Source organism: Lonchura striata, chromosome Z, assembly GCF_046129695.1.
Source record: "Lonchura striata isolate bLonStr1 chromosome Z, bLonStr1.mat, whole genome shotgun sequence".
Taxonomy (NCBI): Eukaryota; Metazoa; Chordata; class Aves; order Passeriformes; family Estrildidae; genus Lonchura; species Lonchura striata.
In genome coordinates, this window is record NC_134642.1 from 37,372,042 (window position 1) to 37,398,912 (window position 26,871).

Here is a 26,871-nt window from a genome sequence, read left to right on the forward strand (position 1 = left end):
GTACCACTAGGGCTGTATGTGTACATGTGCACCACCCTCATATTTTAAACCCAGTCTACTTGTGCAGTTGTTTTGAAAAATCTTACAAGAGTCTGAACGATTGACAGAAAGACGTACAAATAGTCAGAAATGAAAATAAAAAGTAGACTTTTGTTAGGAAAGTCAGGCAGCAGTGTGAGACAAAAGGGCAAGTACTTCCTGGGGTAAAAAAAAAAATTACAGTATTGCTGTTCCTCCATCTGCAGGATGCTGCTGTTTAGAGCTCCTTCAGCAACCCCCAGGGGTTTGTAAAACAATTTCCCCTGTGCTCAGTGACTATCAAGTAGTTGTGATGTCTGAACAGATGCAGCTATGGTGACTTTTTCCCAAAGGTTTTTATTTTGTAGTGAAGAAATATTATTTTTTCATGGAAGTCAAAGGTGTATTAATTTCCAGTGGTTAATTACTGTCACCCCAAGCTATAATAGTTAAAAACCCTAAAAATGTTATGTTTCCAAGTGAAGCTGCACCTTGGCAAAAATAAAAAAATAAGATTCAGAGGGAGACTGTTACAGGATTACACACATGCTGGGATAGAACTGACAGTTCCTGTAGGCTCAGAGGTCCAGACTAGCCATGGGAGTTTTTTAGCAGTCCTAAAAATCTGCATCAGCTTTTTTTACAGGATTGAGTTTGGTCATCTTCAAATGAAAGGGGTCAGTGCCTTCAAGAGCCAATCCAAGCATGAAACTGTGACTTTACCCAAAGTGTAATACTGTGTTTCTTCAGAGTGGCAGCAAACAAATCATCAGGAAGCACTTTCTGTTCCTGGTGGAAAAATACTGTAAAAAATACTGGTTTAGCCAAGTGTGGAAGTCTTGTTATGCCCACAGCCATCTGTGAGAAGGAAGAGAAAGTAGTCAGTCCATTTCATTTTAACAGTCATAAAGGAAATACTTTCTTGATGTGCCTCCAGATCCATAGCATCACAAATCATTAACACAGGGGCAGAGAGGCAGTTCAGAGACCTCCCAGTCGGGATGTCAGCAGTGAACTCACACTTTGCCTGAGCTGTGACAGCAGCAGAGTCTGGGCCAGCAGAGCTGCTCCTGCAGAGCCACAGCAGTGAGAAAAAGCACTTGGGACACATGAGAAGATCTGCAAGAGTGATTTCTTAACCAAACTGCTTCCATGGACTCACAATTTTTTTTTTTTGCAATTTCTTTTCTATGATGCCCCTTCTAGGGCTGAAGAGGAGGAAACTGTTTAGAATGTCTTTTTATGAGAGAAGCAGATAGTCATTTGAAATTAAAGAAATCTTGAAATAGACATTAAAAACACATTGAGGAGGTCTGCTGTCATAGAAGTTATGAGGATCAAACAAATAAAAATCTTTTAAGTCACTGCAACCTTTTAGAAACAAATTTTAAAAAGCCCATTTTCTCTAATGTCCTAGTAAAGGTAGTCAAAATACAACTGTATATATATTTACTAATCCAAACTGGTTTACAGTTTATTTGCCTTTATACTTGCTTAGTTTTTCAGGGCTGAAGTTTCTCTTGTAAAGCTGAAAGAGAAGTTAATGCTTATGTTCAAATTTGAAGGCTTAAGATTTTCCTCAAACACCAAACTGCAGAACTCAAAACTTTGGAAAAGGAAGAAGTTGACAAATTTTACTTCTTTATCCACCTGCCTCATTTTTGCCATCCCTTTGGGATTTTTGTTATTGGTGGTTTTTTGATCACAGCCTCTCACCTTTTCCAGTGACTCACTCAACACCTTTAACAGAAAATACTTCTCTGTATCTGACCTGGGTTGATCTTCTTTCAGCTTAAACCCATTGCCCCTTGTCCTATCACTACCTACCCTTGTAAAAAATCCTTCTCCAGCTTGCTTGTGAGGCCCCTGCAGGTACTGGAAAGAGCTCTAAGGTCCTCCCAGAGCTTTCTCTTTTCCAGGCTGGACAATCCCAATTCTCTCAGACTATTTTTGGAGCAGAGGTTCTCCATCCCTCTAGTCACCTTTACAGCCTCCTCTGGGCAGCAGGTCCCTGTCCCTCCCGTGCTGGGAGCCCAGGGCTGGATGCAGTGCTCCAGGTGGGTCTCAGCATAGCAGAGCAGAGGGGCAGAATCCCCTCCCTCCCCTGCTGCCCACGGGGCTCTGGATGCAGCCCAGGACACGTTTGGCTTGCTTTTCCAGGATTCCTAAAAATTTTTCCTGGATTCCTAAAAATACTTAATATTCCCAAGCAAATGTCTGTCTACTCTATTCACAGAATAAATGTTTAGAAACATAACTTCATTTATTTTAGTTTTGGGTTAGTGGCTGGCATGGGAAATCTTCAAAGTAGTCTCTTTGGGAAATGAAATGAAATGAAAGGTGAAGAATAATGGATACAAACAAAATGCTTATTGTTTAATTACAGTGTGTTCTGCTCAGTGTGTTTGTCAATGCTGGATGCTGGGGGTGAGTGCACCAGTAGCAGGTCTGCTGATGATCCAGACTGGGAGGTGCTGTAGAATCTTTTGAGGGACAAGAAGCCTTTGCAGAGGGATCTAAATAGATTGGAGCACTGAGCAATCATAAATGGGGTGAAATTTGTCAAGTCCCAGGTGGATTTTGCACCTGGGAAGGAGTAACACCAGGTGCAGGGATGAAGTGGGAGAGGAGTGGCTCAGGGTGGGTCAGCAGTGCCCAGGCAGTCCCGAGGACAAACCCCATCCCAACAAACCCCATCCCAGAGCACCGAGCACAGCCCGGAGAGGGGATGGTCCTCCTGGGCTCAGCCTTGGGGTGGCCTCACCTGGGGTCTGCTGGGCCCTGCGGGTGGAGAAGGATGGGAAGGTCCTTCCGTGCATCCTGGGGAGGGAAACAGAGCTGGAACCTTCTGTGAGGAGCACCTGAAGTATTTGGGCTTGTTACCTTTGGAGAAAGTGACCTCAGTTGTCACTGTGCCTTCCCAAGTCTCAGCCAGCACTAGTGCCCCTGCCAGGAATCAAACCCAGGCTGCTGGCGTGACAGACAGGAATTCTACCATGGAGCCACCAGCGCTGTTGCTAGTGTCCCAAGTCTCGGCCAGCCCAGTGCCTGTAGCGCTGGCAGCAAAGGCCACTCTCATGTGCTGCTGGGGGCACGAGGTACGGCCGGTGGGAAGATGAAGCCACCAGACTGAAAGGCACGCAGAGCGACCCAGACAAAAGCAAGGAGCCGTCCTTCTGGGGGTACCTGTGTTCCGAGTTTACTCGCTCGAAGATAAGCACCAAAAGGCGATGGGCACCGTGTGCCCTGCTGGTTAAAGGCGGGTGGTACCAAGGGGAGGAAACAGCAGCCAGACAATGGGATAACACCTGGGGTGGTAACAGGGGTGACACGCAGGGGAAACTTCCCATTAGGAAGGAGGGAGGGAGGGGACCCCGGAGACCAGCCTATCATTTGAAGCCCTGGATGGAACTGTCTAGGTGGAAGGGAGAGGTCTCTGACAGACAGACAGGCTCCGGGTGAGGCTGGGGGGGATAACTCAGCAGGAATACAATGAACTGGGTGTCGGGAGGAATGACAGGCAGACGGAGTGTGGAGGAGAAGGGAAGCTGGACCATTTTACAAAAAGAGGGGGAGAGGGAGCAACCATAACTGTGGGGGAAACTTAAAACACACCCCAACACCCAATGCTCTCCACAGCTTCATGAGGAGGTGAAGGGCACAGGGAGGTGCTGACCTCTTCTCCCTGGCATCCAGGGACAGGTTGCATGGGAATGGTTCAGAGCTGAAACAGGAGATACAAAGAAGCATTATTTCCTTACCACGAGGGTTGTGGGTGGTCACAGAGAAGAACAGGCATCTTGAAGAGGTGGTTGATGCCCCAATTCTGTCAGTGTTCAAGTGGCATTTGGAAAGTGCCATTAGCAATAGGCTTTAACCTTTGCTCAGTCCCAAAATGTTATTTGAATTAGCAAAAAGGTCTTTGGAAGTGGCAGTTGGATTAGATTATTGCTTCCAACCATAACTATTCTATTCTATTCTATTCTATTCTATTCTATTCTATTCTATTCTATTCTATGCTATGCTATGCTATGCTATGCTATGCTATGCTATTCCAATTTCTGTACTGTATACTGAAATGCGAGGTTAATTTTGTTAACCAAGCAGTGAAAGAACAGTGCAGCACCTGCCAATTAATGGCAAGATACTGGGAAAATGATGAACTTTACACTGAGGGTCATTAACCCCAGCAGTTCTTTGGCATTTTTTTCCACAGTCACTGTGTAAGAAACATAATTTTAAACATTAAAATTCTGTTTTCTTCCTTAGACAGAAACATGTAAATATACAAATTCTCTTTTGATTCTTAAACTTGCACATCTGCACATCTGCATGTACATATTACCCACTAGATACAGGATGACCCAGAGGTTTCTCAGCTGTGTTTGAGTTGGTGACTCTCAGTCTGTAGCTGATGCAGCAGTACTGCTCAAACAGGGTGACAGCAGGATGTCTTTTGTTGTTCCCTGCAGGGAACCTTGGCAGATGCTCCTCAGGGCTGGCAGTGCAGCAGGACCATGGCAACACCTGCTTCACTGCATCTGACACAGCCAGGATGGTGCCACAGTATAAGAGACAGTCCAAAGTTCCCCTCATTTTTGCCCCATGATCGTTGCAATGGCAGAAGACCCTGAAGACCCCGAGTGGAGTTCTGGCCTGGTTGAGGTGGACGCTCACCAAGTGATGGATTGCAGGTGTTGTTGCTGTGTTGCCACGCTGCACTGCTTCGAGCAGGGACTGGCAAGGAGCAGCTTGCTCTGTACACCTGCTTCATACAGAGCAGCCCATGAATTTCCCACCTCTTGGTCAGATACCACTCGCTTTAGAGAACTCTGGTGATTCCCCATAGAAGATCCCTCATCTGCCTCATGACCATCATCAAGAACGGGGACTGAGACTGAGACCCTTAATATTCTAACCCAGGGGTGCTGGCCTGACTGAAGTGGGATGTCTGCCAAGTATTACCTGCAGGTGTGTTTGTTGGACCAAGACTTGTTTCCCATGGAAACCAGTCCCGAAACAATGAGTCCTGCTCACTACTGGGACTGGTTGTCCTGTTCAGAACTGTGCTTGTTCTCAACAGACTTATTCTTCACTGTTCTGTACCCGTTCCCTCAACATATCGTCCTGTTCCCCCCGGTGGAGACTAAAAAAGACCCCCGAGTTAACCAGTGACTTTGAGATTCTCTTTGACGTGATAGGATGGATCTAAAATACCCTCTGTGTTGCTTTTGCACTCTGAGATTGGCAAAACGAACCATCATGACTCCCGCTTGCACTAGCGGACCGTGACACATTGTGAAAAATCCTTTGAATGGCAGCCGCCACTCAAAGCCATTGCCCAAGGCTGTTGCCATGGGCACTTGCATGAAGATGTTGCTGGGGCTGGGTGCTGAGGCAACCATCCACTGCCACAGCTTAGGAATCTCATCCAAAGAGACCTGAACTTCCTTTAGCACTCCAGTAGAATGACTTTTCCATCTGAACAAAAGACAGGGAAGCCTCACAGGTTAAGCACATGATCATTTTCTTTGGATTAAATAATATATAGAGGCTGTGTTCTGTATGCCATGAATTTTACATTTTAATATGTTTTGATCTTTGTTTAATGTGGTGTTTTTTGTCTGATTTTAAATGTCAAAAGCAACTCATTTCAGGAAAAAGACTTCCTTGCAGGAAGCTTAAAAAAAACAACAACAAAGCAAATGTAGAAGTAAAACCAAAAGCAAAACTAAAAAAAATTTTACCAACCAAACCCCAAAAAGAGACATTGGAAACAACACCCAACACCAACTTAAACAACACAAAAAACTACAAGAATTAAAATAAGATGAAAAAGACAAAGCTACAAAAGTAAGAGCATACTACTTCAACTATTTTCGTTCTTTAATATGAGTCTTGATTATTAAGGGACTCAGGGAGTAATAAAGTCAATGGTACTTACCCACTGGCTGATGTAAAGCACCTCCAGCAGAAGCATCTCTAATCTAGAGCTCTGGCTGAGATATTTAAATTTACAGACTACTAAATAGATGTCAAATTCTGTGAAAACACAGATTAAGATACACAGGACTGGTATTTGTGTTTTCTCTTCAAAACCCCTGGCCAGTGAAGAAAGAGAAATAGTTAGGTTCTAAGAGGAACATGCAAGGGAAGACAAGGGAAGTTTCCTTTTGGGCTCCCTGTGTCCTCAAAACCACACTTACACCTTCTGAAGATGGAAGCAAGTGTCTTCAGCTGTGGAATTTTAAGGATCCTATACAGGCTTCAAGAAATTACGTGCAGCACTGGAATGTGTACATAAAATAAATCTGCACTACAATTTGTAAAATTTTGTAGGAAAAAGAACAAAATTTCACTACTATCTGAATAAGAAATACAACCCTAAAACTTGCTTTTGAAATAATTTTGTCAGTTTGAGATAACACACAGGAGATAAAGCACCAGAAGACAACCCTGAGCCTCACTTGAGAATTTTTCAAATACATTAAAATAAGGAAAGGACTTTTTTCTTTCTCTGATATAGAAAGACACAACTAATATATGGAAGGAAGGTTCAAAAAGTACTTAAATTTGAAAAGGGCTTGCTGGGAGTAATACATGCCTTGTAATTATGTGCACCCTCCTACAAATATCTAGTATGACATTTGAAGAAGTGGCCAGAGTGGGTTTCCCAGCCAAGACTTGAAAATCAAAGGTAGGAAAAATTTACACTAATCATGGAGGATCCTGCAATTTGGATCAGTTGTCCAAAGGAAAAAACTCAGTGTATACAAGCCTAAACTGGTCTGGAAAGTTTGGTCTGGATGGCTCGAAGGCTGAGCACAGAGTTAATAACAACTTCTGCAATTATTTCATGTTGATTTCAACACGAAGGGAAGGAAAGGGAACCTCTCTCTCTTGAGTGGAGTGTTGCTCTTGAGTGGAGCAACAGCAGTATTTTTGGACAGCAAATAAAAAGCCTTGATGAGGAGTGGTCCAAATCACCCAGAACCTGGTATTATATGAATCTGTCCTGCAGATTTGTCAGTGGAGATGGAACTGCAGGGACTCATCGCAGAGGTGATGTTCAACACTGACCTTGAATCTGAACATCCACCTCCAAGTGAGACTATTCAAACTAAAAAAGCTCTCAAAATAAGAAACCGATTCATCACACAAGGATTCATCACACTTTGCTTGTGCTCAGAGAATACATTCAGTCTAAGCAGGAAACCCACTAAATCTCTCCCTCCACACACATATTTCTGGCTTTCAGGATTTAAGTGTAGTGAAGGAGTATTTCTGTACAATCATGAATGCTAACAAGAGAATAAAGCATGCAAAATAAGAGACCAAAAGAAGACTTGCTCAAAGAAAACATGTCTTCAGTCTGTGCTTGTGAAGTCAAAATGAAAAACAGATGGGCCCCTGTATGGTTTCTCTAAATAAATTACATCTAGTGGGAAAATGGGGCTGTTTCCAGCACATTTTGTAGCCCTTTATAGTTAGGAAGAGAAATACAAATAAGGGATAGGTAAAACAAATTCAGAAGCCCTCTTGAGATAAGAGAAAGGAGGAAGTGCATTGAAAGTGAGCTGATGGACAGTGTGGGGAGTGAGGTGCAGCCTCAGCAATGACCCACCCAACACAGCTTGGTGCTGGTGGCTGCAGCTGCTGAGAGGCACAGGCTGCACTGCAGGCACAGCTGCAGCACCCTGCTAATGACCAATCCCCAGCAAAGTCGGGGTGAAATCAGATAAATCACCTTTCCAGATTTTAGGAAGCAGGATCTTGTTTTAAAATAGAAATATGAGCCTTACAACACAGCCGCACAAAGAACAGTGATGGAGAAAAGCTCCTTTGAAGCCAAACCAGATTGCTTTAAAGAAGAAGCCGCTGAAGTAACGAGTGACATGGGTCAGCCCGTGCCAGACTCTGTAGGTGGGACATCCATTGGTGACGTTCTGCTGCACCTGCGGTGCAAGGAGTCCCTCCCCCTGGGATGACTGCCAAGGGGCCATCCCCTTGGCACACTTGGACCGCCACCCTGCTGGTGCTGTTGGCCTGAGCCGGCTCAGTTCTCGCAGGATGATAAACCCTCCCCTGCCCCGCCCGTGCCCCCGAACCGGCCCGCAGGGCAAGGTGTGTCTGGAGGATACCTGACCTCACAGTCTGGGTAGCAGTGAGCCGCGCATGCAGCTGCACTGCCCCTAAATAATGCGGAAATTACAAATGACGTAGTTATATCTGATGGGGGAGAACACAGACTGGCAAGAAGTCTCCCAGAATAATCAAAAAATGCATTCCCTCGATGATTTACAGGTGCCCAGACATAGATGGGGAACTGTGAGCAGTGAAAAAGAGATAACAAAGTGTGTGAACATTCTAGGATTTTGGAAAGGTCCAGACTGTACTCTTAAAACATTTATTTTAAATAAATGAAATATTAAAATACTATGAACTTATTTGTATATAACAATAGCACTTTAATATTTTGTCAAGGAACCATGAGATCTAAAATCTTGCTACTTACATTAAGAACTCACCCATTACAACTCAGAACTTCAATGATAAGATGACAAATTCTCTGAAGGATATGGAAATGGTCATACGATCATGGTGTGGCTCTTTGGTGAGTGGAGGAACTCTAGGATATAGGAATTGCGGCTTGCACTCCTGTTACGTGAAGGGCATGAGAGCTCAGGAGTGCTGGGACATAGGAAAGCACAGAAAGGGTGTTTGTCTGAATTCAGTGTCACTAAGATCTGCCTGGGGCTGAACTCATCTGTTCGTTTCCCTGTAATATCATTAACACATGCATTTGGCAGAATGTCCTGCTGTTAACTAGCACCAGATGAGCCAGACCTGATTAAAACCTCTTTTTTTACATGAGCCACGATCACATTTAAGAACTATTTTAGGGCTGCAAGGTATTGCATGTTAGAGCTACTGTTTAGCACAACTTAATTATTCCACAGCAACAATATTCTTACTAGTGACACCACAACAGCAAAACAAAAGCTAAAGTTTGACTGAAATTTAAAAAATTTAAATAGCTTTTTTATAATGGCCACACCGCACTAACATACTTATGCTGAATATTTCCCATGCCTACTTTTGTACATGTTAGAGTTGTTAATATAAGCAATAAAGAACATCAAAATTACAAAAGAGTGTTACTGAATAATTTAAAAAAATACTTATAATTACAGTTCTGTCAAAAACTATTGTGATGTTGAAAATATTCAAGGATTATTCTGCAATATTACAGTATGAAGTGGAAGATCAAAAATAATAATTTCATTCTTATTTAGATTGTGGAAGTGTCTGTGTTTTCTTAAAAAGTACAACATGGCTAATGTTAATTCTAAAAGCCTGGTAATACCCCTTTGTTAGGTAAGCTACTGAGTAAGTTCCATGTACGGATCCTGTACTCAAAGGGAGAAAGCAGGAAGAATTCAATAATCTTACAGTTATATATGTAAAAATCTATAGCCATACAGTGAAAAAATACTACAAAGCTATGTCAATACCAAGGAGTAAAATTGTGTCACTGGATTCAATTACTGCACTGCAGCACTTAAAGAACAACCAAAACAAAACCAACCACTTTCTCATGTAGAGAAATTCTTATCTTGGTGTGTGCTGTGGCTGCTGCCGTGGTCATGCTGGTAACAAGAGCAATGTTGCTCAGAGGCTGAGCCCTGCACTGATGGCACTGGAGTTGAGACTGGCACTGTCAGCCCAAGTCTCACACAGCAAACAGGAGTTTGTTTCCCAAAACGGGGCCCTGCTACCTTCTCCACAGCCGGTAACCAGGGTCCTTGTGATGGGGAAAACCAGACTAGGTATTTATTACTCTGTGTACTTCGGGAGGGTAAAATTCAACTCTTTAACTAGTAAGAATCATATTCAATTTATTTAATCACCTATAATCAGCTTTGTAACTGCAAATTATGTAACAACCATCACATCCCATCAAGGACCATGTATGCCACTGGCATAACATACAATAGAGTAATGGTCTAAATCCTCTCAACTAAGACAACTTTAGACTTCAAGTTTATATTGTTTAATTATAACTTCTTTCTGATAATTTTATTCCAATAAATACCAAGCAAACCAAAATTACCCCCCATCTTTACTACTGGAAAAAGCCACATGAAATGAACAAGGAAATATTTGTATTACCTATTAAAAATAAGATGCTTTAATATAATTGCATCAGAAATTCCTAACAGCCAACTTAATTTTAAACTGCAACTGTATGAAATCCTTGGGTTTATCACTTGGGAGTTTCTTGGTGAAGTATTTTCAACTCTGCTTATCAGTAATATCTGATATGTCATATAACCCCTCTAGTCTCCAAGTATGAGTTTGCCAGTATAAAGGCTGCACTTGGCCCTGCAAAATACAGTCTTTCATTGTTTGCTACAAAAATGTCCCATTTCCAGAGCTGCAGAGTACTGACTCCTGTTTCTTCTACTTCTCCCTCCTTTACAATACTGATCTTAGCCCAAGAGGTGGCTTTTTGTATGGTGAAGAGACCACTATCAACACTATCAAACAAAGAGGTACTAAATAATTTCTGTTCAGAAAAATTCCAGTGGTGAAACAACAAAAAGGCATTCCCCAACAATTTACTAACTGGATTCTAAGGAGTTATTAATAATTTGTTTAATGGGTTGAGTTTTTAACATATCAATATTTTGAAATACTGTTATTATTCCTCACAAATTGAATAATGTATTAGAATTCCGCAAGTTAGTTTCATAAAAACAGCCCCCTATAATAGATTAAATTTTTAAAAGAAACAAAACATAATAGAAAAATAACTATGTTGAGGAACACCTGCTTTCAATAAATACATTTGAAAAGACACCAGGGTTTAATATACTCCTAAAAGTTTAGCTGTTTTTAGATTTTTTTCCTATTTGCAAATATGCTGCTTTTCTTGCTCTCTAGGAATACAAACTGCTTATGAAAGGTTGTGGCAAGGCAGTTGAAGCAAATACTTCTGAAGAATTCAATAGCATTTTTTCAATTTACAAAAGTGAAAACATCTTTCAATTAGTAAAAAAATTAGTCTAATATACAAACATTTTCTTTAAAAATTCATCTGTGAAGGAATGTAGTGTAATTGCCCAGACTCATACCCATTCACTCCTCTGACACTGGTAGCTAGCTCCTCTTGACACAAGCCTCTCTACATTAACCCAGAGAAATGAGTACATGGCCAGTTGGCCCAAGCAGAAGAGTCATTCAGCCTTCCCCAAATCTGAACTATCATAAATTACCACTTGGACAGCATTAGAAAGAAATTGAAGCATACAAGGAATAAACTATAGTTTCTTTTTATATCAAAATGTACTCTTGAAAATGTGTTTGGCACAGTGCTAAATCATAAAGTTAATACTAAATATTGCAGGATACAATAAAACCCTGGAGTTAACTTGTGTTAACACCCTTCTAGGGACAAAAATGAAAAGATACCAATTATTCAGAAGTCAGTCTATACAAACTGTATAAACAATATTTTATGTCTTGTTTTGAAAACCACTGATATAGTAAATTTTACATAAAAGACTGCAAAATAATATAAATGGATTTAAACAGATCTTTACAATAAGAAATTCAAATGGAAACAGACAAGTAACAAAGAGAAGTAAAAAAATTTATTGCAGTATTCGTTCCACCAGATTTGCTGGGGATCCCTTTTCTTGTATTATTTCAGGGTGACCTAATACATCAAAATCTACATTTACAAAAACTCCTCCTGCAGATAGGTCATAGATACTGCATGCTTTTTTTTTTTCTTTTTTTTTTTTTCTTCAACAGAATAAATTATATATCCAGGAGATTCTGCCACTTTACAGCCTGGAAAAACAATGCTTTCCTGGAAACTGGGCTAAGCTAAAGAAAGCCATCCGCTGCTAGGTTAAACTCCAAGAACACTTTATTAAGAACATTAACAGACTAATTTCCAACATTCACTTGTTTATTTTTTTTAAACAGAAAGGTTTTTTTTTTCAAGATATAAACAATTTTTTTGTTAAACTATAATACAGTGGGAGTAAAAATGAACTGAGAAGTTTCTGCTGCACAACAGCGAAGGAAGCTCCCACAAAAATGTTTACCAAACATTTCCTTCTTTTTTCCCCGCGTCCCAGGTTCCATTCTTACTCTTCATTTAACTGATTTTTTTTTGCCAGAAAGTTGATACTTCAAGTTTTTCTGTTATTTCAATTCCTGTAAATTTGGCTGCATGTACAAATTCATTAGCTGGAAGTTCCATCCTTGGCGGCATACAGCGATCGTAAAGTCTGCACAACTTTATTAGTCAGCTTATTAGCACTCGTTAGAGCAATTTTTTTGTAAATAATGTCTGACTCTTTAATAGTGTCTACCCAAGGCACCAGTTTGCGGCCATCACGGCGCTTAGCCTCAGTCCAGGAGCCACTGTAGGAGCCTGCCATCCACTGAACACTGAAGCCATTGCTGGTTTTCTGTACTACTCTTGCAATTTGTGGTCGGTCTTTGTACTTTGGACAGCAAATAGCGATGACATCCATGACATCAACACTTTCATTCATCTGTGCTGCCAACTCCGTAGAGTCTGAATTTCGTTTTGACCTTCTCAATGACTAAAACATTGGGGGGAAAAAAGACCAAGTGTTACACAAAAGAACTTTAGTGAAATTATTGCTTTTATTGCTTTTAATCCCTTGACGCCGGGAGTTGGGATTCCCCGGCACACATTCCATTGCCGGCAATGAGACGCACCGCGACCGCCAGCGCCAAGGGGTTAACATATCCTTGTAAAACCACATACTCTTAATTTGTACCCGTGTCTTTATCTCTTATTGATATATAAAATTATATATACACATGAATCATAAAGCTACATAAAAACTTGGCAACAATAAAAAGGATAACACACAGTACATTCCAAAGGAAAATTAATAACTTTTTATACGGGATAAATCTCATTTTCTAGTTTGGTTTTTTTTTATTGTCTTTTCTGTTAAACTTTCTACAAAAGTTGTATAAACGGTTAAGTAGAGAATCTCTATCTACAAAATGCTTATTTCTTTCATGTGGATTACATTACTTGGTGTACATTTAATATAATAAACTGACATTTATAAGCACATAAAAATCATTTTACGTAATACGCTGCGAAATACGTTGACTCCTCCTCCGCCTCACCCCTGAAGTGCCTCCTCCTCTATCCTCCCCATCACTTTCATCGTCCTCTGTCTCAGCTGCATTGTTTTTAGGGCTGCCTCCTCCAAGCAGCGAGGTAATTGCTTTGTTCCGAGCATTTGTGCTAGCTGACACCTCTCCATCTTCTTCCTCTTCATCAGGATCCAAATGTTCCATAAGGAGCTTGAACTATTAAAACAAAGAAGATCAGTTCACTTTGTAACTTTAAACATGGACATTTATAATGTGTTACATTATGTTAGAAACAAGTAGCAAAAAAAAACCCAACAGGGTAAAACAAACAGCAGACAAGTTGAACAGTTCATGTTGTGTTCTACAAATTTAACTTTCTGATTTTTTTTTGGTAGATATACAAAAGCTTTCTTCCTGTGTTTCCCAAATGGCAAATTTTCTCTAACTGTTACTGCAGGGTAATAAACCACATCAAGTCTCTGCTCTCATGATGAGTTAAGAAAGTGTCAGGAATAAAGTGAACAAGTAATATGGGAGAGGTATACACCATGGATATCAGAAACTGGAAAATACTCCATAAAGATGAATGTCCTTAAACTGAAATTAATTATCACTGAGTTTAAACTCATTGGAAATCTTTGAAATACAGTCCTGCTAAACATCCTGAAAAGAAGATCCACACATCATATAAGATAACCAGGAATTTAACATTTTTAAATGTACTTTCAAGTTTATACTGTGTTAAAAAATTACAGACTTTCTGCAAAGCAACTTTACTTACATCTAAGTACTGCTTTACTATACTCCTCTTCACATCTTCTGTGATCTTGGAATTAGCCATATCACTTCGCAGAAAATCCAAAGTTTGTTTTGGATGAAAATGCACTCCTGTCTTCCTGTTTATAGCTTTATCATAAACTTTTGCAGATTCAGATGGAGAATATTTTTGAATTTTACTGTTTAAAGAAAACAAGAGAGAAGACCTTTAAAGGAAAATCCAGAGCAATTTGACCAAAAAGCTTTTAAAACCTCTAACATAAGTATTTCTCTCTGAATCATTCCATATACAATAGATAGCCTGGCAAGAAATCAAATAATTTGGTTTAAATTCAACTTAATACATTTTTTTTCCCTGCTACATAAATGTATTGCTTAACAGGTAGTTACAATCAACTTAAACAAATGGAAGAATGTCACTGCATAACAAGTATCCTATTATCAAAATAGCCTTACCTATCAGAGAATCCACAGAGGTTCTTTAGATGCTGTTTCAGCATCAGAAGTAATAATATGCCTTGGGAGACATTAGCAAATTCAATTAAAGGAGCTGAATTTTCAGGTAAACACTTCATCACTGCATTTATATCATTTTCTTCATCAGAATCTGAATCAGAGTCCACTCGTTTCCGTAACTTCCGAGGCTTAGAAGCTTCCTCCTCGCTTTCACTCCCACTACCACTGTTACTGTCACTCTCGGTCTCCTCACCTGATGAAGGCTTTCTTTCCTTTTTTTTGTCTTTCACCATAGACTGCAAGACAGAGAAGTTAAGACACATTCCAAAATTAAGATAAGTAACATCATGTATGCTCCTAAAATAATCTGTCCAAAATCATTACTACCTTAAAATAAAGATAATTCGCTGAACAATGTTATAATTTATAACTTGATAGTCTTAAAATTATTTATGGCAAATATATACTGAAAAATTTATCCAACACCCAGATTTTCTTGCAAGGTGCATACAGAAGGAACTGAAGCAACAAGTACTTCCCTGCTATGTTTTCATTAAATGACGCCTGAAGTTTATTAGCAGTGACAGCAAAATACAGTAGAAGACCAAACACAATAAATCAGGATGAAAATTCTGGTTTTTTTTCACCTGAATAATTTCTGTGTCTCATGGAGATTTCCATAATGTACTTTGGTGTCCAAGGTGGTTTTAAATCCTTGTCTCTTAACATTCTATGACACTAATTACACTGCTGACCAAAGTAATCATATTAATAATGAATTAATAATGATTAATAATAATAATCAGCTGCCTTATGCCTGACAGTGTTCAAGGCCAGGCTGGGTAGGGCTCTGAGCAATCTGGTCTAGCGGACCAGATTGGAAGGTGTCCCTGCCCATAATGGAGGGTTGGAGCAAGGCATCTTTAAAGTCCCTTCCTACCCTAGCCCTCTTATGATTCTATAATTAGTTCTATGATTACTTATAGATCTACAGAATTTCACATATGCATTACTACTGCACATAGTATGACTTTTCAGGACACAGACCTAAACAGCTTTTGGACCTTTTGGAGCTATGTGCTACACACTGCTTCTCAACCTGAAGAACGTATTGTCTCTTTCTAGCAAATCAACTTTGGTAGGGTGAGAATTTAAAGCACAGTACATTTCAAGCTGTGAACTTTCAGGCATCAACTCTGACTCATGTTTATTTGTCAAACTAGAAACTGCTTCCTGACAATTTGCACCTTCTTCTGTAACAGCTGTTCAGGAAAGGAAGACACTGAAATCTTCAAGAAGCAGAGGCCTCTCAAAGGCTTGTGTGTTGCCATAACAACAGGTATTTTATCATGATTCAGGTTCTTACCATTGACTTAAGGAATACTGCCCACTCCTGTCTCGCAATGAACAATGCATTTTAAATCACTCAGGCAACAAATGCAACTGCCATCAGCTACTTGACAACAAAATAAACTGCCAACTGGATTTTATTATTACAATTTTACAAAGAACCACAACAAACTAGTATTCCACAATGATTCTGGGTTCATGTGTTTTTAGATGCATACAATTAACTGTTATTCAGACATATTGGGAAATTATACAGATTTGATCTCAAAATTCATCGTTCTTTTTTAATAACATAAGCAGCAATGTAAGTAGAGTTTTTGACTAGTGTCTAGCAAATAAAGGTCAGAACAGACAGTATTGCTTGGTTTTTGACTATTCTTTACATGCCAAGTAATGCAACTGGTGAACACAACAATAATGTTACTGCATTCACTGAAAAATGGACCACATTATAGAGAAGCTTATTTTTCCACCACCATAAATATATTAAAATAAAAATGCACGTACCTCTTTAAATGACTGTAGTAGGTTGCTACCAGAAACTGATAGTGTGATGTCTATATGATGCATTATAAACAATGGCTCTTCCTGTGTTTGGTAAGGAAAACAGGCTAGATTGTCTGCTATGTACAAAAGCATATTCACCTCTGTTTTCTGGAAGTTAAAGAAAAAATTACACATCAATACGTGTAGAAATATCCTGGATTCATATACTTCTGCAGTGCTCCCAAGAATCTAGAGCAAAAAATGTGACCACAACTTTTATGCTATATAACCCCCTAAAAACACTGTAAATAATATCTATACATGCAAAATTTAGTCATACCTGAATATATATTATTTCTGATCAGTTCAAACTGAATATAAAAAGGTACAGAGTGATGCAACATGCATTCTATTGCACAGATAAATACCTTATATTAGAAAGTAAAAAATATACACTGGGACAAAGCTATCAATAATTATGTCATTAAAATACATTATAAAAGGAGCTTCTAATGCTGCATTTTAACTTCTTTTCAAGTGAAGGAAATGTGGTGCTTACTGCAGTATCATCAAAGAGGTTGAGTAAAGAAATTAGAAAGGCTCGTCTGTGTTGACGGTTCCCTCGAATCATGGAGTAGAGGTGTGAACACAGTGCACTGGATGATTCATCATGTCTAAAACCTCTCACAGGATCTTTTGGGCAGGTATTAATTGCCTGCTGTACTTGGTAAGACATCTTCATACCAGCCACTGCTTTCATCTGAAATAGAAATATATTTATTTTTATACAAAACATTGCTTCCAAATCAGTACAACTGAGTCCTTTTAAAGGGATGCTCATCTAAAATTTAAATTAAAAACACGCACTGAGGCAATACTACCTTTTGAGATGGTAAAGAGATTTGAGCTGTCAAACAGAACCTGTGGCAGAGATTAGAATGTCTTCTGAACTGCTTTGACTGTAAATTCTGCTACAAACATACAGCTAATCTGTTTATCCATTATAGCCAGGTATTTAAATTTAAACATTTTTCAAGAACATTGACATGTTTTCATACATGAACAGAATATTCTACCACATGTATATGCTCAGTATCCCCTGTAGTGAAACCAATAACTGAATCTATATGAGTACAATAGGACTAACAAACAGAAAATGTTTGGGTTTTGTTGTTGTTGTTTTTTTTTTTTTCATATATCCAATAATTTCCAGTTGATTTTACTCATTTCAATGGTCTTGCTCTAGTTTCAGAACAAACTGATTCTCTAGTTAGGCTGCATAGCCAACTGCCTTCCTACTACCTGTGCTGTTGTTCAGCAAAGTTGACTATGTGTCTATACATTGTAGCCAGCTGCCTGACACAACAAATTTCAACTACTGGCCTTCACTTAATGGATAAGTTATCTGTTTGGATGCCATCAACAGTGCAACAGTCCAAATGCACTGGAATACAAAGAAGGACATGTGAGAAGTCCTACAGAATGTAGACTGGGATCTTCCAAAGTAAGGAGAATGCTGCAGCTTAATTTCAGATCTTAAGCACAACTGGCAGTATGCCACAACTCCACATCCTTACATAGCCCTTAGTTTTTCCCTTCAGCAAGATTCATCAGAGGTAAACAGCTTCCTATGGTGCTTCTGCTTAGATTATAATTTATAAAGCCTTGGTGCCTTGCACACTCTAATATAATATATATTCTAACAATTGACTATTACATGGTGTTTTCTATTCTAGTCCACTGATACAGGAAAATCACCACTAAACATTACGAAACACTTGTCCTTACCTCTTATAAAATAAAGGCTTTTAAATACTATTTAGTGTGGAAGATATTAATCTGAATCATAAATTAAAGGAGATTTTGGACTAGAAGAGACACTTCAAATTATATTATCCTTCCTGTTTCTCAGGGGAGTAATCTTACAACTGCTTAGAGTTATTGTTTATTTTTTTAGTTTATACTCTTTTTTCTGGAGCTGAAGCATATTGAAGTGTTAAAGCTCTAGAGAACATAACAGTATTTTGTAAAATGTTAAATTAGATTTACTTACGTGAATGAACCCAGCATATTTTTTGTCTATTTCCACCAACTGTTGGTCAGCTTTATTTCGCATAGAGGGCTCTGGATCTGTGCCCATAGCAATTAAGTACGGCACACACTTGAAAAACAAATGAAATGGTTATTCAGAGGCATTGTACCTCCTCTTTCTCAGTCTATTTTCTTTGTTTCTACTGCAGAAATTAGAATAGGAAGGTCTATGCAACTTACTACTCTTTTTTCAAGTAAAAAGAACAAAATACTATGAGACACCAGCATTCTAAAGAATTTGTGAGGTTTCAGGTAGTACTTCCCTTTTTCTCAAACTTTAAAGTGAATTTAAAATACAGAAAATTACATTTAAAAAAAAAAACAAAAAACCACTTATGACTGAACATGTGCAATGTTTACAGCACCAAAAAATAATTACAAAACATTATATAAGCAAAGAGTGATGGAGATGACATCTGAAGCTCTGACACTGACTGTGGAATTCCACAGTGCTTGGAGGATATAGGGATTGAGGTGGAAACAAGCTGACACAGGATAAAGAACTAAATAAAGAAAATATTTTGGCATATAACTCAAAGTTGTGACAGAATTATGCTACAGTGTGCATATCTACATGCTCTTTAGGTATTGCCTTGGGTTTTACCTCTTAATCAAAAAATTAGATAATGAAGCATTTGGAGTCTTGTGGGCTAACAACATAAAGCAGATTTCAAAATATGTCTTCTGTAAAGGCCTCTGACTACAGTAAGAAGCTGCTGTAATGTAAGTAGAATAGAAGACCTGGAAATCTATGTAGCAAGTGTGAAAGCCTCTAAAAACATGAATAAAAGAAAGTCCAACCACAAGAGTCTATCATACCTGAACAGGATGGATGAGACCTTGGTTTAATGTCAGTGCAATGACATTTAGAGCAAAGTGGCGTACACTGGACTGGTTATGAAAGAAAGCCTCAAGGACCTGTTTGAGATATAGCTGCATGATGGAACTACTCATCCCTGAGGAAATATCACCCATTTCTTTCAGGTCTTCCTGTTTTGCTACTTTTTTCCCTGTAAAAAGGACAAAAGCAATAGCATACTCATCATAGTATAACTACTTATTTTGTCATCACTTGATATATGCTGATTTTTGAGTTTCACAATAAATACATATTTCAGCTGTCTTAGAATGGCTTTATGATCTCATGAAACACAGAACAATCGAATGTATTAACACATATCAAAAAATACATAAAATTTTAATTCAACTCTTAATTCCTTAATAAAGTATTTTTTTAAATGTTGTAATTATTTTTTATCTGCAGATTAAACTCCAAGGAATTTCGATAAAAAATATTATTACCATAATTACAATAATAATGAATTCTGGATTGGTTCAAATATTTGTACATATTGGAAGTAAATAATACATCTATGCATATACCCCTTTTTAAATAATTGTAAAATACTTTGGGTACAATACTACTGATTTGTTTACAACTTTAAGTGACTCAGCACAGATATATAGTAACTGTATGCAACAAAGTCAGGTTTTGCAAGGCTCATGAGCACAGAAGAATTGAGCACTTACAGTCTCTGTCTGCCTGCTGCATACGTGTATCTTCCTCCTGCAAGTAGGTCTGGAGGTTTTTTAACACCTGGATTTTTAAGTTTACTGAGCAGTTCTTATCTGAAAGAATGCTGTTGTACAGAGTCTTCACTTCTTGTTCAAACATTAAACTTGGGTGCTGTATAAATGCAAATCCTAGGAGTGGAGAAAAGAGGAAATGATTCTCGTTATTATGATCTAGAATTTGTATTTCTGATTTTTAAGTTCTTCAGAAGAAAGGTATGAAATTTATCTCCTCCCAGTAGCACAGCTTTTTCTAGTCCAAACAGTATCACACTTCCATATGGACATCATCCATTGCTAACAAGAAATTCTGATAGCCATGGCAGTTCTATTTACCACTACTCTATTTGATGGACAAAATGGAGTATTGACCCAGGGCAGCTGCATGGAAAATTATACACGTCTGGAACCAGGTCCAGTGTAGTAGCCTGCATCTCAATGACTAAGAGCTATCATAAGAATGAGAAAGAAATTTTACCAAAAATTATCTACTATTTTTCTAATACATTCTAATGTATTAGACATTCTAATACATCTAGAGACAAACATTTTGCTGCAATTGTGAAATGTGACTCATACAGATGCAGAGAAAATGTGGGAAAATTGATAAATACCATGAATATTTAACATCATAACAGAAAAAACAGTAATCAGGGAACACAGTACAATTTGTACTTCTTGCCATCATTCTCATACACCTATTGTAGTCTTCTCTTGAAGATCATCTGAAGTGTTCCCAAGACCACATGTTTTGGAAGACACACTACAGAACAGTTCTGAGCTGTTGTCTTACCCTTGCCAATGAACTGGCTATTCTTAAGTCTGTATTTAATAAAACCTTTTCTAAATTACTGGCAGTATACCATTTTAGATAATGTATGTAGATTTAGAAGTGCTGCTGACAAATTCTTATGGAGTATCTTAAAAAAACTGTAATGAGAATATAACATTCTAATTTAATCTACATTTAACTAATTAATTGTTTTTAAGACTGTTTAGGAAAAGCAGACATTACATGCATTTTCTATGATCACAAAAAAATTCAGATTTTAAATGGGCACACACAGAAAAAATAGGAACATGAGAGATAAATGGGGGGAAAATGAAAGCAAAGAAAATGATACAAGAACAATATATATGAGTATCTGTAACAGAGGGAAGATTTAGTCAAGTTTTTAAAACAGGCTTCATACACAAAAAGACAGTATAGGTAAAGGCTAAGTCCAAGGCAAGCCCTCAGTGTGTTTCAGATCTCATTTCAGTCCCAAAAAAAGAAGCAGATAAGCAGGTGAGAGAAAGGGAAAGGAGAAGAAAAAGAAATTAGGGTGGTCTTTGGAATATGTAGTACGACTGTGTGGTCCATACAAGTGTATATTGATGCTTGTAACTTGACTACCTCTGTACGAAGTCCAACCCATTTTTTATGGTTAATTTTAAAAATGAAAAGCATATGGAAGTATCTGTAACAACTCACAGAACTTTTTCTTCATTCACTTTAAGAAATCTAAATCACCAGTATTCTCAGGGAAATTCTTACTTTTCCATCCCCAGTTAACTGGGGAAGAAATCCTACTTGGCATAAGAGGCTGTCATAGGAGATGAAGAAAGACACCTGCTGTATGTTTTTTTAAGGACTGAATTAACATCTCACAGATGCTGTCACACCATTTCTCTTCACACCTTTGTTTTCACTCTGTTAAGACTCTTTAGCGTAAGCACTGAACTTGGTTGAGTAAAACATTAACTATTAGGTACTTAAAAGTTTAGCTAAATTTACTAACAAGTTTATATCCTCAACTTGTTTTTCAAGTACACATCTGTAGGAGAAGCACAACCATAATAATTAACATTAGGATTAGGCTTAATCCCTCAACAGCACTGGCACATCCTGAGGCGAAGGCTACAACTGCTGAGTGTCCCTACTGAAGTGAAAGGCTGACAGGACAGTACATTCTTCACATGACCTTTTTCACCATATATAACTGTTAAGTTAGCTTGCTAGTCCTTTTCACTGTAATGCTCATAAACATTGAATGAGTTCAACAACTTTGCTCAGTGACCAGCCTGAGGTGGAAATTTCCATTGTCTACCACATCTCCATAAATCCAAAAGCTATCTTCAGAATCAGTACTTGGATTAAATCAATATATCACTAAAACAGTGAGGTTTAATTAAAGATTGATATTCTTACAGGCAGAAAAAAAAATCTGAAGAATGACTTCTGATAAAACACATCACAGTTCAGTCTATAATTTAGAAACATCATTTTTGGCAAATGTGACATACTCCATACCCATGAGCAGAATGATCATGTCTATGGTTAGGAATACAGACCCTACCCCACATATGATATTCTGCAGAATGCAATTTAATTGGACTGGATTACAGGTAAGTATCATCCACATTGACATAATGCCTAGCAAAACTACAAGTCATCCAGAGAACCACCGCATTGCTATACAACAGAGGCAACTCCAATGCCATTTATCCTGCTCAACTGTCTTTAAATTGTTTAAATCATAGAATATGAAATGAAGATTCAGTCTTGACCCTTATCCTCAGAACCCTCTCTAGCCTGTATTAGAGTAGGATATCTGAAAAGTCACCTAAAAAGCAAAAACAAGAGGCAATTTCTTGTCCACAGTTAAATTATACAATGGACGCTCTCAGGCCTTGGAGGCCTTAGAGACCATTAATTTTAGACCATGCAATAACCATAATTGAGCTCTTCCAGACACCAAGACCCTTCTGGCCAAAACAAGATTTTCTCAGATTTTCTGTCCCGAAGTCAGTCGCAGTTCATTTTCTACTGCAAGTAATTGAAATGCCATACTAATCTCACAAAAGTATCCAGCTACTATAAACAGCAGTTCCCTTGACTCCTGCGGAATTCCTGTTCCTACCCCCTAAAATGCTTCAAGTTTTTCCATTCTTTTTTACCTTGTAAACTGAAAAATAAGGTTTGGAGTTACAACATACTTGCACGTGGAGTAAAAAAATAGCATCTTCATTACCTTGGAAATTTGCTGCCCTATACAACCTGGTTACACATCAAAAGGCATTGACTGTCAAAAGCAGCCAGGCTGCTACAGGCTTATACAACTAGCAACCCTTTGACAACTTTGTTATGACCAGTTCTCAAACAAATTATGCTGTAAGTTTTGATTTTAAGCAAATACTACTGTGACTACACAAATACATAAATTTGTACTGATACACATGAATTTCTACTGGAGCAGAATAATAAAAAAAACATTAATATTTCTTACCAAGACCAATAATAGCTTTTGTCTGTACTTCTTCATCTGAATGCTTTGTAAAATACATCAGCAGTTCAAGTACTTTATCCTTAATGTTAACCTGGGCAAATTAAAACAAAAATAATAGCTATTTCAAGATGAAAGACATGTTTCTAAAACTCTTATAGAAAGCATATATATAAAAAAGGAAAGGAGAAACACAACTTTACTACATAGCCCTTGCAAAATCATGGATTTAAAAATCAGAAAGCTATACCATATGTATTATGAAAAAATATATATCTTTGGGAGACTAGGAATAACATGCTTTCAAACTGAAGTGGAACATTCAGTATACCTAAGACATGGAGAATAAATGGAAGTTATTTTACCTTACTGTTGCCCTTAAAATCTTCCTGATCAAAATCAAAATGCCGGCACAGTGCTCCAACAGTGAAAAGTGATCTAAGGAGTGCTGGTTTATTGGCAGTAAGTATTGTACTGTTGGGGTCTTCTTGGTGTTGATTTTTTAATTTAGAAAGTGCACCTGCAGTAAAACAAAAGTTTTTATCACAGAGTTTAATTGTGGTGTATCACTCAGAAAAGACTTGTACTCAAAACTAAAAAGTGACAGATACTTGTTATGATTTTACTTACCATAGTATCTATTAAAACAAGCCCACACAAATTTATAGTTCTGGGTGACCTTGTTCACAACAGCCCCAAGACAACTCACACAGTGCTGAACAACCTAGGAGCAAGAAAGAACAAATAAATTATCTACTTAGAAGTTTAAATTCAGATTATTGTGAAGTTATGCAGGGAAAAGCTATGCTGAACTAAAATTAACAATCTAACAGATATAATATCCCTACCTAGATTGCTCTGAAAATCTACTCAAACTCATTATAATAGAGCAAAACCATGTGGAAACCCTGGTAAACCCAAACCACTGATTTTTTTATGACTCAGTAGTTATCTTCATAATGAAGACAAGACCGTCTTTAAACCCAAGTCATGTGAAATGGAATCAATAGAATAGTAGCAATTAAAAACTTACTGTCATGCCGTATTTGATGATGAGTTTCATGAGGTCTTCCTCAATAGTGGCAAGAAAGGTCTCACTTGGGTGTTCCATTAGTGGCACTACAAGCTCTAAGATTTTTGCAACATTGCAGATCACCATGAAATCATTCTGAGTCTGAAACAACAGCATTTATAGTGTTTAATATAATTTTAATATATTATTTAATATAACATTAATATTGAATATAAATATTAATAATTCAATTTATAGTATTTAATACTTCTGGTCATGGATAACCTAAGTACTATTAATATGCACTGACAGTTAAGAACTCCAACTTAATTAAGATATTTGGTAAACATATGAAAGAATATATATTTTACATCTGCTATTAAATTACATATTATTATGAAATGTAGTTCTGTTTACTGCAGGCATTTTCGGGGAAAAAAGTCTGTATAAACAGAATTACACCTCTTATCAAGGCTGTGTCAGACCTGAAAACCTTCGGGTCTGATAATTTTCTGGAGTCTTACAAGATATCTAGGAACTCTTCCTGAGATATGCACACAGAGAAGACCCAACACCTGAAAACAAGGTATCAGCAACAAAATAAAGTTGTGCTATGACTTAATGCACCTTAAACAGAAGGTAATAATGTGCACAAATGTAGAAAACACAATTAAATTACTAGTAGTTTGCATTATCATGACTGTATGCAATCTATGGAAAACATCTGCTAAAGAGACACACTGTCAGAAACTGACTTTTGACAAATCCAGCTTGCTAATCAGGATAGTATAAATCCTGAATGCTAGTATCAAGCTATTTGACATATTCAAGCTGTCAGTAGTAATTCTGTGATTCATCTCAACCATGTGTAAATACAAAACAAACCATTTGCAACCCACTAAGTGAGCTGCAGCAAGTAAATATTTAAGTAAGTCTTTCTTATACTGTTTGTTCAAGCAGCTCTAGGAACCTGTTGGAAATGTGCCTGGAGAATGTGGAAAATGCCTGCAAAATGTCAGGCTGTATCTACAATCTAAATTACCTTAGATTACCCCTTAAGCCTGCCCTGGGGCAGCTCACCTATTGAAAAGCACTGCTGCCACCCAGTGATGCTCATCATCCTTGAGCAATGGGTGCATGATCCTGCCCTGCTCTTTTTACCCAGTCAGGGGGACAGATCAAAATGGCAGAAACCACTGCAAAGATTCAGAGACCTGACTGGGGGAGGGTTTCAGTGTAAGAGGTCTCTATGATGTCTTACAGGGGAACACAAGAGCACTAGAGCTAGAGAAATGAGAAATCAAGTCTAGAAAAGGATGAAGATGTTTTTCTTCTCATACATTTGCTATATATCAGATCACTCTATCTTATGGAACTTTATCTTTAGTCTTAAGGTTCAAATATTAAACATTAAGTACTTTTAGATTGTGACTGCAAACTAAAGCAATTCTAAGAAACTATTTCTTGAAAGGAGAAAAACTGAAGGAGGCAGCACAGGATTCAGTTTCATTTGGCTGCAAAATATGGAGGTAGAGCATGAAGGAGAACATCATAAAAGCTACAGAGATCGTCAAAAAGATCTAGTAACTTCCAAAGCTATGATGCTCATGAAAAAACTCCACATTTAAAATTTTCCTTTTCCTACCTTAAATTTTATCAAGTATACAAGACAGATGTTAATTTTCATGCTCAATTATCTAGGGAAAATACTGATCGTCTCTACTTACACTACATTTAGTGGTCAGGTATGGCTGCATGGTCATGGCATGTTTGACCATTAGTTGGGGTCTTATTTTGCTGAATAAGAACAAAGTGGTTATGCAAGCAACCAAGCGACCGGAATTCACACCTTTATTGTCAGAATCTGCAAAAGATTAGAAAATACAAAAAGGATAGTAAGACCAAGTACTGTTTAAGCAATGAAAAACATATAGCCTAAACACTGTCTAGAGTATCTCTTTCATTGCATCTCTTTAAAGATCAAAACAGAATGCTTTTATTAGAAATGGGAACATACTGTATTAACATTTATATGTGACTACAAAAGACTTGAAAAAAGAAGCGAAGATGTATCAAAGACCAGTTTATAAACTCCTTACTGTAAATGTTAGACTAGCCCAGCGTATTATTCCTATTACAAATGTAGACCATATTAATGCAAATTCAATTTGCCATGTTAGTTTTGGTTTTAGTGATCTGAAAGCTTGAACCAGCTATTTTAGAAGTAATTCTACTATTGTGGTTAGCTAATGAAGATGAGGGAAGTTTTATTATTACACAGTACTTTAAATTTCATCACTTAAGAACAATGATTTAATACAATCAGCTTTTCACAGGAATTCCAGCACAGTAACTTTTTGCAATGAAGTGATTTTAACAACTGTTGTCATAGCATTTAAAAAAATCAAAGGATTTTAACTGAATTTTAAAAAATATTACCTGATAAAGATTCTTCATATTTAAGAATGTGCTCGACCAAATTGTCAACAAGCTGGGTACAGGCTTTCTTCACAGGTTTATATGAGGCATCCTCTTCTGACTTCAACAGCTGTAGCAGATGAAACAAAAAATGGTTTAGTGTTAAAGCTGCATTCATTTGCATAGAATATATGCTGGTGTTGTAACAACTACTACAGATACACAAAGATTTTAGACTACAAAAGTATTTAATTCTCCATGAAG

General features: G+C 37.8%; 2 protein-coding genes across 6 annotated transcripts in view; one reads left to right on the top strand and one right to left on the bottom strand.

The window, feature by feature from the left end:
- The window catches only part of CPLANE1 (ciliogenesis and planar polarity effector complex subunit 1), a 62,809-nt gene extending 58,204 nt beyond the window's left edge, over positions 1–4,605 (top strand). Inside the window, exon 54 of the mRNA XM_077790522.1 lies at positions 4,491–4,605. The gene's annotated coding sequence lies outside the window, so the exon portion shown is untranslated. The remainder of the gene's footprint in view (positions 1–4,490) is intronic.
- Positions 4,606–11,655: 7,050 nt separating this feature from the next.
- Positions 11,656–26,871, bottom strand: part of NIPBL (NIPBL cohesin loading factor) — a 148,735-nt gene continuing 133,519 nt past the window's right edge. For 4 of the 5 annotated variants that reach the window (XM_077790267.1, XM_021551742.3, XM_021551725.3 and 1 more), the window contains 15 exons: positions 26,629–26,737; positions 25,917–26,053; positions 24,211–24,351; positions 23,808–23,901; positions 23,543–23,697; positions 23,181–23,271; positions 19,870–20,043; positions 19,159–19,349; positions 18,302–18,409; positions 16,808–17,008; positions 16,270–16,416; positions 14,413–14,708; positions 13,961–14,135; positions 13,210–13,395; positions 11,656–12,644 (listed from right to left, as the gene is read on the bottom strand). In XM_077790267.1, coding sequence (XP_077646393.1) covers positions 12,279–12,644; positions 13,210–13,395; positions 13,961–14,135; positions 14,413–14,708; positions 16,270–16,416; positions 16,808–17,008; positions 18,302–18,409; positions 19,159–19,349; positions 19,870–20,043; positions 23,181–23,271; positions 23,543–23,697; positions 23,808–23,901; positions 24,211–24,351; positions 25,917–26,053; positions 26,629–26,737 — 2,571 coding nt within the window. In that variant the 3' untranslated portion in view covers positions 11,656–12,278. Of the gene's footprint in view, positions 12,645–13,168; positions 13,396–13,960; positions 14,136–14,412; positions 14,709–16,269; positions 16,417–16,807; positions 17,009–18,301; positions 18,410–19,158; positions 19,350–19,869; positions 20,044–23,180; positions 23,272–23,542; positions 23,698–23,807; positions 23,902–24,210; positions 24,352–25,916; positions 26,054–26,628; positions 26,738–26,871 lie in introns of all 5 variants that reach the window. The other variant, XM_021551732.3, reaches the window with a different exon arrangement.